General features: G+C 45.1%; 1 protein-coding gene across 1 annotated transcript in view; it reads right to left on the bottom strand.

The window, feature by feature from the left end:
* Positions 1-15,045, bottom strand: part of CACNA1E (calcium voltage-gated channel subunit alpha1 E) — a 463,628-nt gene that overhangs the window by 159,373 nt on the left and 289,210 nt on the right. The window contains exon 8 of the mRNA XM_045297985.1: positions 14,574-14,677. Within this exon, the coding sequence (XP_045153920.1) occupies positions 14,574-14,677 (104 nt within the window). The remainder of the gene's footprint in view (positions 1-14,573; positions 14,678-15,045) is intronic.

Here is a 15,045-nt window from a genome sequence, read left to right as displayed (position 1 = left end):
TCTCAAGTCCAAAACTGACACCAGACTATGTGACTACCACACTCCACTAAGTACTTCAGGAAGAAACAAAAACTATAGCACAGTATGTACAGGTACGAGAGTTTTTTGCATGAATATAAATCATCATGTATATGTGTGAAAATACTCATCATGTGATATAAAAAGGTTAATATCATTACTATACAAAGAAAGCTTTTAAGTTCGTATGAAAAGCATAAATATGCAAATAGGAAATGGGCAAAAGAAATGAATGATTACCTAATAGGGGAAAAATCAATACTAGTGCATGGGGAGTCTGGGGTAATTATGTATCTGCAAGTCCTGGGAGTGCAGGCAGGGACCGTCACTTCCTATGAGGGGGGGCACTGGCCTCATCCAGTATTCCATAAACAGCTTCTCTGCGGGTTTTCCCCGAACTTCAGTACCAATGGTGATGTTCTTGACTTTTAAGAAACCACCTTCTTCCCAGTTCTCTGCAATACTTTGATTCAGGGAGTCATAAAGACCACTTAAGAGGGGCCAGGTGTTACTGGGCCTCCCTTTAAATATTTTTTAAAAATCGTTTTATTGGGGGCATTAACAGCTCTTATAACAATCCATACATCCATCTTGTCAAGCACATTTGTTTATATGTTGCCATAATCCTTTTCAAAGCATTTTCTTTCTACTTGAGCCCTTGCTATCAGCTCCTCATTTTTACCCTTCCTCTCCCACCCTCAGGAACCCTTGATAATTTATAAATTATTATTATTTTCATACCTTCACCATCTGCTGTCTCCCTTCACCCATGTTTCTGTTGTTCATCACCCTGGGAGGGGGATATACATCCATGATTGTGATCAGTTCCCCCTTTCTCCCCCACCTTCCCCCTAACCTCATGGTATCACTATTCCCATTATTGTTCCTAAGGTGTTTATCTGTCCTGGATTCCATGTGTCCAGAGCTCTTATCTGTTCCAGTGTACATGCTCTGGTCTAGCCAGAATTGTAAGGCAGAACTTGGGTCACCATAGTGGGGGGAGGAAGCATTAACGAACTAGACTAGAAGAATGTTGTATGTTTAGTCGGTGCTATACTGCATGGCTGGCTTGTCCCTTCCTTGTGACCCTTCTGTGAGAAGATAGCCAATTGCCTACAGATGGGCTTTGGGTCTCCACTCCATGTTCCCATCGATATGATTGTTTTAGGTCTTCTGATACCTGGCTGGTGTGCTTCTTCCATGTGGGCTTTGTTGCTCCCCAGCTAGGTTTCTGCTTGTTTATCTCCAAGCCTTTAAGACCCCAGATGCTATATCTTTTAATAGTTAAGCATCATCAGCTTTCTTCACCATATTTGTTTATGCAGACGCTTTGTCTTCAGTGATCATGTCGGGAAGGTGAGCATCAGAGAATTCCAAGTTACTAGAACAAAGTGGTCTTACATTGAGGGAGTACTTGAGTAGAGGGGGAAAAGAAAAAAAAAGAGGACATGGGTAGGGGGTGAACAGGGCACTATCCCACCCATGGGGAGAGTATTGTTTATGTCTCCACAGGAAAGGGAGAAAGGGACCTTGGTGCTCCAAGACCTGAAGGCAATATACTGGCACAGCACGAAGCAGTGAACCAACAGAGAGGTCAGCTGGGCGGGGCCAGCCCCAATCCAAACTACGTGGACGCCCTCCCCAGAAGAATGCACTACAGAGGACAGCAACTGAAGATGCAGCTGGGGAGAGGGGCGGGTCTGCTCAGAACACAGGGGAACAAACTAAGAGGGAAGGAGAGAGAGTAAGAAAAAGGCTTCTAGGCCCACCATGCCCTGAAGATGATATTCCTGCTCAGAGCACCCAATACATAGAGAGGACTATAGGGCTGGCCCCACCACAACCCATAGTGCTACAGGGACAGCACAGAGACAGTGCTGGAATTGTGCCTAGTCTGACCCCCTCACACTGGGGCGGAACAGAAGGGAGTGCAACAGAGCACAGCAACGAAGTTCCTGAGGAATCTGAAAAATACACTTGGGAGCAGGATTTGGCACCTCATCAGACTCAATCTTAAAACATTCATAAAGGTCAACAGACAGACCTGGAACTATTTATAGGCATTTTTTTTTTCATGTCTATCTATATAAGATACGCGGATAAACAATCCCGAGGAGAAAACCATCGGAGCCATGGTTCTGGGGGAACATGGGAGAGAGGAAGGTGGGGGAAACAAAGCAGGAAGCCAACAAACTCAGGAACATGGGAACAACAAGTGACCTAAAATTGATGGTGAGGAGGGCATAGAATGCCTGGTGGGGTTTGATCAAGTGCAATGTAGCCAGGAGGAATTACTGCAACTTGAATGAAGGTCAAACATGCTAGTGGGACAAGAGGAAAGCAAAAGGAAATACAGGAAAGAACTAGGAGGCAAAGGACATTTATAGAGGTCTAAAACAGGCACAAACATATGTAAATATATTTATATATAACGATAGGGACATAGATCTATGTACATATATTCATATGTCAAGTGTTAAGGCAGCAGATGGGCATTGGGCTTCTACTCAATTACTCCTTCTAAATCACTCAGACCACACGAACAAGGCATGTCAGGAAAGGGTCCAAAGGCTGGAAAGCCATCTCCAGCATGAGAAACACAGCCTGTGACAGCAGACAGTGTGTACAGTGTACTGGGGGAGCAGGGGAGCTCTGCTCCTCACTGCTTACACACTTTAAATAAGACCCTTAAACTCTCTCCACTGTCACTGGTGGTGGTGTCAGGTGCCATCCATTTAGTCAATTCAGCAAGACAAGCCACGGCCCAGTCCTGTGCCAACCTCACAACTGGTGCCGTGGTTGAGCCCACTGTTGAGCTACCATGTCGATCCATGCCACCCAGGCTCTTCTTTTTCATTGGCCCTCTGCTTTACCAAGCAAAGAACTTCTTTGCGCTTTGTGCTTCTCCAGTGACGGGGCCCTCCTGATACGTCCAAAGTACAAGAGGTAAACTACTGACACCCACATTTTCAAAGAGCACTCGGTCTCCTTTACACCATTTATAAAATGGGGTCAATACTACCTAACTCCATTTGGCTGTTATCAAAAGGCATCAAAATAATGGACACAGAGTAGCACAAAAAGCAGTATCTGGCAGATGAGAAGCTCTCAATAAAGGTCAGCTCTTATCTTTATGTTATTATAAAATTCTATAACAGAATCCTAAAACGTTATGCTTAGTAAGAGTCCATAATAAACAGTGCACAGTGCTGCAGAAGCACATGGAAGGGATCTCTTCATCCTAGTTGTGGAATGGGGCACACCGGGAACACTCAGGAAGGAAAATAAAGGTGGCCAAGTCCATGATAGGAAAGCAAGGAGGGAACGGGGAGAGCTACGAGGTGGAACGGTCACACCACGGGGCCCCAGACCAGAAAGGCCAGCATTTTCCTAAGGACTTGAAACTGGTAAGTGTCCAAGGTGATGGTCACGGTCTATCTTTACTGTTCTGTCGTGTGCTATGGATGGTCAGCCTACTAATGGTATCTGAAAATATCTGAGCTGGTGCTAATTTACTCAGTGGGGTACTAGTGGGTAAGAAGAATTTCCCTTTCCCACCCCCACCTTGAGGAAGAAGAGGTCTGTTCCTCACAGTTAATTTTAAGTATGAATTACCTGCTAGACAGGAACGATTGAGCCCTGGGGGTGTCATGGTTAAGGGATAGACTGCTAACTGAAAGGCTGCTGCCTCAAGGCTACACAGTGGCTCCACTGGACAAAGATTTGTAAGGGTGACAATGGAGGGAATCTATCGGGCTTGACTGTGTCCCCTGGGGTCCCTCTAAGTTGGAACGACCTTGACAGTTTCCAACAACAGCAGCAGGAAGGTACTAACCGCTTTACAGACATGATCTGCTCTCACTCCCCCAATATCCCTAGGTGGTGGACACCAGTATCCTTACTTGTCCCTGGCTGGAGCATACGGTTAAATATTTGACTGCTAACTGAAAGTAGCATACACAGCCACATCTTGAACAACAGATCTGTGCTGGAAGTACAGCCAGAATGCTCCTTTGAGGCAAGGATGGCAAGACTTGGTCTCAAATACTGTGGATATGTTATCAGGAGACCGGTTCCTGCAGAAAGACAGCATGCTTGGCGAAGTAGCTCGGCGGAGCACAAAGGCAGGCCTTGGCAAGATGGACCGACACGGTGGCTGCAGCACTGGGCACCAGCATAGAACCACTGTGAGGATGGCGCAGGACCGGACCGTGTTTCGTTCTGCTGTGCACCGGGTAGCCATGAGTTGGAGCTGCCTTGATGGACCCTAGCAGCAACAGTCACAACTGAAAGGTTGGCAGTTCAAATCCACCTAGAGGGGCCTCAGAACAGAATGCTTGGAGATCTGCTTCTGAGAGGTCTCAGGTTGAAAAACTTCTGGAATGCCGTTCTAATCTGAAACCACTGTCTGCAGAGCTGGCTGGCCACCCCTGCAGGCCCCTTCATTTCCCTGCTTGAAACTTCCATGGCTTTAGCAGGCTTCAAAGACAGAGTTTAAATTCATTAGCTCAGCACAATAGGCCCTTGGTGATAAGCCTCTGCTTCCCTGGACACCTCAATCACTTGCACTGGCCTGTCCCACCTTCTTGACTTCCAGTGTGTTGTTCCCTCTACTGAAATGCCCTCGCCCTCCTTCATGTAGCTAGCCATCTCAGCTAACCCATATGCAGGGCTGGCCAAATTGCTCATTCTCCAAAAGCATGCACCAACAACCCAACTGACCATCACTGGATGCATGAATTAACAAGAGAAATGCGGTCTATACACACAAGGGGCTATTACTCCGCCACAAAGGAATAAAGTGCCAGTCCATGCTACAACATGAATGAACAGCAATATTATGTTATATGAAAGAAGTCAGACACCAAAGGCCACATAATGTATGATTCCATGTATGTGAGCATTCCAGAATAAGAACATTCATAGAGATGAGAAGCAGATTAGTGGCTGCCAGGGGCTGAGAGGAGCAGGAGATGAGGAGTAGCTTCTTAATGGGTACAGGGATTTTTCCTTTTGTTTGAGCGTATTTTGTTTTGTGGTGCCAAATATACATTGTAACTAGAGAGAAGACGTAATGGTTGTACATCCCTGTGAATGTACTGCCACCGACTTTTCACTTTTAAATGTTTAAATTTATACATTTCACCTCCACAAAAAGACATGAATTAGGCGCTGTCTCCTTCTTTAGCTGGCCTTACTTGAACCTGGCCTCCTCCTAATTTAAATGTCTACATCCATGCCGTGTCTCTAAGCAGACTACAAGCTACCTGAGGGTAACGCCTCCCTGTCCTTGCTTCATAGAGTTCCCTGGTAGCTGTTTACACACTGCAAGAGCTCAAGCTGTGTTGGCCAGATGAATGATGGAATTCTTTCTGAGTAGCTCATGTGTGTCCTGGCAGGAGAAGTTCTGAGTAGTTCACCCACACCCAGACCTTAGTCAATTATTTCCAATGTCTGCCTGCTTACAAAGGATCAGACACATGTCACACTTAAGCCCACAGTAGCTCTCAGAGACCTTACTCAGGCCATTGAGCTGGGGATGAATAATTGCCTTCTCTCAACCATCAGCCATTCCCGTCTCAAATCAGGCCTAACACACATCCCGGAGGAACCAATGGCACGGGACTCAAGGTTTCACTCAAGGGGCATTTGTTAGCGGGTTTCTCGTGGCCAGTTCCCATTCACTTTTACCTTGTCAACAGTGCCTTGCAAGAGCACAGGTCTTCAAAAACATGTGGACTACATATATGAATTTTAGAAACGGAACTTTTGAGGAGGCTAAAATTGATTTAAGGGAGCCCTGGTGGCATAGTGGTTACGTGCAAGGCAGCTAACCCCAAGGTTAGCAGTTTGAAACTACCAGTTGCTCCTTGGGAGGAAGACTAGGCTTTCTACTCCCCTAAAGAGTAACAGTCTTGGACACTCACAGGGGCAGTTCTACCCCGTCTTACAGGGTCACTATGAGTCGGAATCGACTTGATGGCAGTGAGTTTAATTTGGGGTTTTTGAAAATGGAATTTAGACCCTATTATATGTATTTTGAAGGAACCCTGGTGGAGGAATGGGCTATGCATGGAGCTTTTAACCACAAGTTCAGTGGTTCAAACCCACTGCAGGATAAACAGGAGGCCGTCTGTTCCCGTGGAGATTTCCTGAAGTGGCAGTTCTACACTCCCTACAGGGTCACTATACAACGGAACCGACTCAGTGTCAGGGGTACTGTGTGCCTTTTGAGTGATCTCCTTCATTAGTCCACAAGCTCCTCACGGAGACTTTGTTTTATTCATCGCTGTGTTCTAAACCTAACAAGGTGTCATGTGCATAGTTAGGCAATCGATAAGCATTTGCTGAATTGCACTCCATCTTCAAACCCTGCCAGGAAATGAGCTGGTGACAAGACAGAAAGCTGTAGGCTTTCCAGTGGAGGGACCCACTCCACCCATCATAGAGATGCAATCAGAGATGTTTCTGGACGGTTCACCACTCCCTGCCGGTTCTTAGTTTACTAGGTATGGTGAAACCATAGCAATGAAAGCCCAGCCAGGGTTAAATCTTGCCGGAAAGAAGACATCTGGCACTTAGCATTGTCTACCCTGGATATGCCAGGCCATGCAGTGTCACGTGAAAACCAGTGCGGGTTAATATGTGCTTCAGTGAGTGCACAATTAAACTTGAACCCAAAACTATGCTCAGGACGATTTGCTCAACCTTGGCAGCCTGACTCTATTGGGCCACGTTGGATGCCAGACACCTGACTTATGAAGCAGGCATCTAAGCAGACATTGGGATACTGCAACCTCTGGTCCCAGGGCTGCCAGTAACTAGTGAGAGATTCCATCTTTTTAACTCTCCTCTTCTCATCCATGGGAGAAGGATGAGCCTTTCTACTCCTCTGGAGAGTTACAGTCTTGAAAGGCCCCAGGGCCAGTTCTACCCTGTCCTCTGGTTTTGCTATGAGTCGCATCAACTCAATGTCAGGGAGTTTGTTTACTGGTTCTCACTCACCTGCTACACCAAATTGTTTAAAGGAGCGAATGAGACCATGAAAAGAAAATGGCACTTTGATATGTAATGTGCTTATCATGTGCTTAATATCCCTGAGCTCTATCTATTGCTTATCCTGTGCCTAAGTAAGCAGTCCTGGCGTGGCTGTCCCTGGTCTGGGTTTGGAGACAGATTTACTGCTGTCCCACAAGCCTCCCCCATCAGCAGGGAAGGGGAGGGTGGGGCAATGGGGCTGGGGCAGTGCCAGAGCTGAGTCGGTCTCTGTGAGAGCCCCTGATGGGCCTCAGGACATGCTCTGCTGGTTTCCATGGGCTCAGGAAGCGCTGCTTCTCTTCAAGCCTAAGCTAATGGTTTTCATCAAATCCTATTTCCTTTGAGACAAATGTAAATGCTACAATGCTTCTATCCACACTTCCTCTTTAAAGACACCGAAGCTCACACACAAAAAATCATACTTCACAGCACACCTCCGTGGTGTCTGTGCCCCAGGGTGGGCGCCCAAGGCATGTCCACACTTAGTGGTCAATGGTCTACCCCCCAGCATTGGTGTATGCTGCCTGTCCCCTTACCAAAGATTTGCTATTCCCCTTTGCCCAGCTCAGTTGCCTCCTGTGCTCCTTCCTCCGTCATCCTCGATTTTCAATTTAGGAACAGGCTTGACATTCAAACTGCCTGCAGGTCACTAGGAACATGTGCAGAGGCTTTAAAAAAAATCGTCAGAGCTATTTCCCAGGCTGCTGTTTAGTGCAAATCCTAATCAAACCCTCACTCCAAGAAGAAAGCCAACATCCTCTCCAGAGAGGCAGACCAAGCAGAGGGGAGAGAGCCCTTGGACCCAGTATTAACTGGGCGCTGAATGTCTGCAGTGGTCAGTGAAGGTCCCCATCCCCAAATGTGTTGAGCATCAACCATGAAAAAGCACCCAGGACTGGAGCATCTCAGCCCCAGCCTGCAAGGTACCTATTGTTATCACTCCTGTAAATGTCAGAACTTAGGCACCCTAGCCGTTCCCAGCTGCTGCTGTCACTTCCTAGGTCTCTCCAGAAGTGCTAAGGAGGCATCTGCCATTGCAACTTCGTGACATCTCCCACTCGAAAAGGCCACCTCTCAGGTGTCGAGGAGCTGATGGCCCACAGCTGCCTTAAGCCAACATCCACGGACTGCAATTCAGATAATGGCCACCTGGGCCAAAACAGATGGAGGAAATGAACGTCAACAGTACCAAAGACTAAAGGCAGCTAATAAGAGCTAAGAGCTCCTCTGTGTCAGACCCTGCACCAGGCATCTACACCTTGGAGAGAGATATTGCTATCTCATTTTACAGATGAGGAGCCTGGCTCAGAGATTGGGTCACGTGTCCAAATGGACAATGCTTATAACTGGCAGGGTTAGGCTTCTCTCCCAGGTTTGTCAGACACCAAAGCCCACATTTCATTCAACGTGTGCCTCTTTCCCTCGAGAAGATGACTTTAGAAAACTGGTACAGATAGGAACTGGAAACAAAGGGAATCCAGGACAGATGATCCCTTCAGGACCAGTAGTGAGAGTGGCAATACTGGGATGGTGGAGGGAAGGTGGGGTGGAAAGGGGGGACCAATTACAAGGATCTACATATAACCTCCTCGCTGGGGGATGGACAACAGAAAAGTGGGTGAAGGGAGACGTTGGACAGTGTAAGATATGACAAAATAATAATTATAAATTAGCAAGGGTCCATGAGGGAGGAGGGAGCGGGGAGGGAGGGGCTGATACCAAGGGCTCAAGTAGAAAGCAATTGTTTTGAGCATGATGAGGGCAACAAATGTACAAATGTGCCTGACACACAATGGATGTATGTGTGGATTGTGATGAGTTGTGCGAGCCCCCAATAAAATGACTTCAAAAAAAGAATTTAAACAATAAAAAATAAAAGAAGATGCCACTGCAAACCAGAGAGTCAATCAGAGTGGACATGATCCGCTACAAGCAGATCCCACCTCAGAGAGACGCTACAGGGCAGAGCCGAGCTGCCACTGAGGGTTTCCAGGGTGGTTTCGTGGGCCATGCATGGAGCTGCTCATCACAAGGTCAGCAGTTTGAACCCATCAGCTGCTCTGTAGAAAAAAGATGAGGTTGCCTTCTCCTATAAAGGTATCAAGTCTCGGAAACCCCAAGGGCAGGTCTACTCTGTCCTATAGGGTCATTCTGAGTCAGAATCAACTAGCTGGCAGGGAGCTTGAGAACATTCACAGATGCAGACATCTTTTTCCAGGAAGCAGCCACAGCCTGCAACTACTAGGCCACATTACCAGACAGACTAAGACACAGCTTGGTACTTTACTGAGGACAATAATGACCTTAGTCTTCACATCACCTCTCATCTTCTCCATCCTTTAATACCAAGAATCTTATTTGAATTTTCAAAATGAAAACATAAATACACTTAAACGATGGTGGAGAATAAGGATTGTCAGATAAGATTACACAAAGTAGAGGGTTTCCCCTCCGTAGAAACATAAGAAACAAGCCTGTGGTCAGGCCTCTCCTATGGGCACTCAAGGGAAGAACATTTGAGTTGCAGGTACAGGCTGCAACTCTGGAGAGCTTTACCTGGAGCAGGTCATGAAAGAGTAAACATTTAAGAAATCCTTAGGATATCCCATCATGTCCTAAGACCCTCCACTCAAGATGCACACTCTGAAGAACTCCTTCACAATGTCTTCTGTTTCTCCTTCTCCTTTCTGAGTTACCAGCACAGCTGGAGCCTTGGCATCCCACAGTGGGATTAGCCTGGTTGTTTCCCCAAGAATGCTGCTTCAGATAGCCTCTCCCAGGGTCGGTGTCCTCCACTAACGCTAGACGAGTGGTCTTGCACATGCCTTTTACCCTACACTCTGGGGGAGTGCTATCTTATTTCATACAATTTAAAATTCAGTTTTTCATCTTTCTCAGAGTGAATGCATGCCGAGCTTTAGGAGTAAGAGAGTTTGGAAGCTTATAATGAAAACAAGCAGGAGCTCTCCCTGACCTCTCCTCACCCCGGAACCTCACTTCTCAGAGGCAACCGCTTTCAAGTGGTACCTATTTCTTTCCCGGCATTCATTGTCCAGTTTCTAAGTATCACATTTATACTGCGATTTCTTTATCTTTCATTTTAGATACGGCTTAAAGACTTCCTTACGGTGGAAGCTAAGGCTTTAGACTTTGACACCTCCTTCCTCTCCCCACACGCCTCCTTTCCCAGCCTGTCACGGCAGTCATGGCACAGTCGGGGCTAGTGCAAGTCTCAGCACTACCAATGGGAATCCAGCCCACACCGCGACTGCCCAGGGGTCTTACTATGCTTCTAGCTCCTTAGTAGTAGCCCTTTAAGTATAATGGGGTACATAAGTACATGTGTGCTGTCGTTGTGATTGTTAGGCGCCACCGCGTCGTCTCCAACCCATAGCGGCCCCATGCACAAGGGAACGAAACACTGCCCAGTCCCTGTAATTGTTCCTATACTGAGCCCGTTGTTGCAGCCACTGTGTCGCTCCATCTCGATGACAGCATTCCTCTTTTTCACTTGCAAATATACACACAACACACTTAGATGTATGTGTATGTGTAAAGATACAGTTGTGAAAAAAATCACACGACTCCTCTGGATACGATCAAACACAGCAGAAGTATTCATTGCCTTGCTCCTCCCCCTGAAAGATGCCATCTGAAGAGCCTTCTGCTATCCCTTTCCATGTGAATTATGTCTTGGACAACATTAGAAATGCTTCTATTGGGTTCAAACTTCCAATCTTGTCATTGAAGAATCTAATACCATTCAGATTTCAATCAAACTTGATGCTCTAGCGAGCTGCCATCCCAGGACTTCCCCTTACCAATATTCTGGGCATTCTCTTGGCATCTCTCCTCTGTTAACGCCTTACAGCCATGAATATCATGTAGTTCTCTTTCTTCAAATGCGTCCTATTTTTGACAACGTTCATTCTTTAGTTACTACTTGAAAGGGTGTATAACATATTACTACTATTTTTCACACTAATTGATATTTTGCTGGGTATAAAATTATAGGACCCTTGATGGTGCAGCAGTTAAGTGCTTGGCTACTCACCCAAAGGTCTGTGGTTTACACCCACCAGCCGCTCCACAGAAGAACGATGTGGCAGTCTGCTCCTGAGCAGATTACAGTCTTGAAAACCCCATGGGGCAATTCGACTCTGTCTTACACAGCTGCTTTGAGTCAGAATCAACTCAGTGGCAATGGGCTTAGTTTTTAATTACAGCTTGGAAAAAACTAGAAATTTTTCTATTGGTTTCTAACTTTCAATCTTGTCATTGAAAAATCTAATGCTTTTCAGATGCCTGATTTGTTGTTGGTAATGGTAAACTCTATCCCTTTCCCCAGTCTCTTGCTACTTTTAGCATATTCTCTTTACTTGACTGATCTGTCATTTCTTGGTGCTTTATCTCAGTGTTGGTCATTTTCCTTAATCGTGCAAAGAACTCAGTGATCATTTATACTATCAAATAATTAAATGTATTACTCCTTTTTTAACTCCATACCTACTTTATCTTATCTTGTCATTAAATTATATTTAATGTATGATTTTGAGATCATTTTTAGAAGTATGCATTGTGTTTTGTGTGCATGAGTTCTTCATTTATGTAAATGATATTAGATTGCACCATTTCTTTCTCTTTTTCTTTATGCTGAACCTTTGAATTTTAAAATGCTCAGTGTTGCTATGTGGACAAGTTACTTGTTATTTCTGATTGCTGTACAATCCTCCATGGTGTGCATCCGACAGTTTTCTTGTCTACTACGCCAGTTAAGAATGCTCATATTGCTTCCAACTTCTCATTGTCATAAAGACAACGCTGGACAAAATACCCTTGTCTCAATGAAGGCTTCCATCAGGGAATAGGAATCTTTGGTTCATGGATATTTTCTGTTTTTCTTCATTTCTTTCTCTCCAACTTTCTCTACTTTTTCTTAAACTCCTTTAGTTAAATGCTGATGATGTCATCAGCCATATATCATAATCATTTAGTAGAATATTTCATTTGTTATTTTATTTTTAAGGAGCCCTGTGGCACAGTGGCTAAACACGTAGCTGTTAACCAAGAGATCAGTGGTTTGCACTCACCAGCTGCCCCACAGGAGGAAAAGGTGGCAGTCTGCGTTCATACAGATTGACAGCCTTGGAAACCCTCGGGGTAGTTCTACTACGCCCTCTAAGGTTGCTATGAGTTGGAATCCACTTGGCTGGGATAGTTCTGGTATTTTTGGCTATTACATTTTTAGTTTTTTTTTAATGAACCATTTTACTGAGATATAATCTGTGTACTATACAATTCAATGCTTTAAGAGTTGCACAATCATCACCATAATCAATATAAAATCATGTCCTGCATTGCGTTTTTAATTTGCAAAGGTCTTTTAAACCTCTTCCCTTTTTTTCTTTTGCTCTCTTGTAGTAACAGTGATTATTTCACGCATGCTATTACTTCTATCTCTGTTGATTTAAACTATAGTTTGGCCTTCTTTTGCTTCTTTACTGCTCACATTCCTTCAAATTCTTCTTTTCTATTTATTGTTCTGTGTTTGGTGTCTTGTGTTGGATGTTTCCTTGGAAGCGGATAATGCCTAGCTGTGCGTTCCTATTTGAGACAAGATACAGAACGCTTACTGGACATTGTGTGTGGGGCCAGAGCTGCAGAATGGAGAGAAGCGATGGGGTAAGGAGGCGTCTGTTTCTCTGGAAAACCCCCCAATATCAGTATATTCTACTCACTGCCTTTAAGTTGATTTTAACTCATAATGTTTTCTGACTCATAATGATCCTATAGGACAGATTGGAACTTTCCCATAGGGTTTCCAAGGGAGTAATCTTTGTGGAAACGATCCACCACATATTTCTCCTTTGGAGTAGCTAGTGGGTTCGAACGTCAGACCTTCTGCCCAGCAGTTGAGCAATATAACCACTGTGCCACCAGGGATTCCACATATCAGTATGAATGTTACATCTTTTCTCTTAGGACAGAAAGTTTCCCAAGAGAGGAATCTCCTAAGCCTCTGCTAAATTGCTATATTTCTGAGAGCCAAGCAATAGAAAGGGGCTAGGAGTATTGACATTCAAATTGCAGACATTTCTTTAGACTTCTTGCTTTCAGTACAATATACCATCCCACCCTCAGATGTACCTCCTGCCACAATTCCAAATTTCTCCAGTTCAGTCTCTTCAGAGGGTCAGTCTCATGATTGTGCTGGGATGGGGATTTGAGCAGACACCTGTGCCAGCGGTAGGAGGCATCTAAACGTTCCTTACAGCACCTTCAACCAATCCTTCTGTTCTTCGCACCATGCATACTCCATATTTCAGAGGTTCCTGGGGTCTCTTAGATTCTGATCCTCTCTAGGGCTCCGTGGGGCAGTTCGTATTTTATTGGCATTCCCTACGAGAAGCAACTAAATCTTGTCATTCCTGCCACCGCACCAGTTTCCATTTATTCTCTATCTCCAAATATTTTGCTGAAGTCTCTCATCTGTTCTTATTTATCCTCTCCTGTTTTCTTTGTCTTGTGCCCTTTTAAAAATGTATCTCTTGTTTGGGTGGCATTTTAAGCGATGACCTCGCGGTCCAATCTGCCTTGTTTAACCAGAAGCACCACCTTATAAATTTCCATTGGAAGGGGTCAGGTTGGTGCTCTCTCACAAGAATTAAGGTCAGTTTTGCTTAGAGAAATCGACGGCCCTCTCACATCTGTCTCCATCTCAGTCCTTCTGTCCTGTGCCTTTCATTTCCCTTCTTGTTAAGTGAGCTTGCATTACACCCTCTTCATGTTCTGAATTTCTGAATGTTTGCTGGTGTTGTCCCCCTGCCTAAAATGTTCATTCCTATGACATGTTTTATAACCCAAACACAATCTCAGCCTTCATGAAGTCACCTGATGACTTCAGATGACATGGATTTGTCCCTCCTTAAAAACAAATTACACGTATCTTACACGAGTCCTTAATAGAACCCCCACTCCTTGTTTCAAGTGTCTGTGTTCTCCTCTTAGCAAAATAAACGTTTCTTCTGGGCAGGAGCCATGCTTACCCTGGCTTTGGACATTGAGTGTTTGCTAATTCAAACAAACGAATTCATACCAAAATGAGGGGCTTTGACAACCAATACACAGAACATGAACAGATTTTCAAGGTAAAACCTATGCCTTACTCAACTCTATACCCCTACCAGCTCACCCAGCGTTCGACAGAGGAGGTCTGTGACTGCGGAAGGGCTGAGGGGAAGAATGGGTGAATGAATGCATTCTCACTGAGTACCAGGGTCAGTGTTGTAACATATCGAAAGGTTTTTTTTGTTAAAATGCTTACATTATAAATCCCTAAAATGAAGATGATGATCAGAACGGCTGTTCCCTGCTGCTTTCTCAGCATCTATAGCCGGGATTGTCACACAGGAGCTGCTCAGCAAATACCGCCCGAGTGAAAGCTGAATGAATGAGTCTGGAGACACTGATTTACAGTTTGCAAAGACGTTACAAGGAGAGGGAAACATCTGGCTTACCCTGAAAGCACTCCCAGGACTAGGTTAAGAACAAAGAAGGATCCAATGATGATGAGGGGTATGAAGTACAGCCAATTCCAGGTGGCTCCTAAGGCATCATTGGTCTGAAAGACAGAAAAACGGTTCCTTCATGTTAAACCAAAACCACCTGCCAGAAGAAGGCCCAGAGCCCCACAGTTTCACACCGGGAGTGCCGAGACAAGCACAGTGCGGTGCCGTTACACTGCCTGTTCCCATGCCGACTTTCCTGTGAGTAAACATTCCATGTACACAGCTGAAGAGTGTCGCATCAGCCTCACTGCAACACCCACCATTGGAATATTCTAGAACCCTCACTTAGTAGCTGGGAAAGGGGAGCTAAAAAATGCAATGCATGTCCTTGTTCAAAATCATACAGATGATCAGTGGTTTACAGTGTTTGGTAACCTTTGCATTCTGACGTAGACAGAAAACAGATTCTGAAAGGGACAAA

This window comes from Echinops telfairi, unplaced genomic scaffold (assembly GCF_000313985.2).
Source record: "Echinops telfairi isolate 266 unplaced genomic scaffold, ASM31398v2 ScPeMD7_7424;HRSCAF=8462, whole genome shotgun sequence".
Taxonomy (NCBI): Eukaryota; Metazoa; Chordata; class Mammalia; order Afrosoricida; family Tenrecidae; genus Echinops; species Echinops telfairi.
The sequence above is the reverse complement of the archived record's forward strand: the minus strand, read 5'-3'. Positions and strand labels throughout refer to the sequence as shown.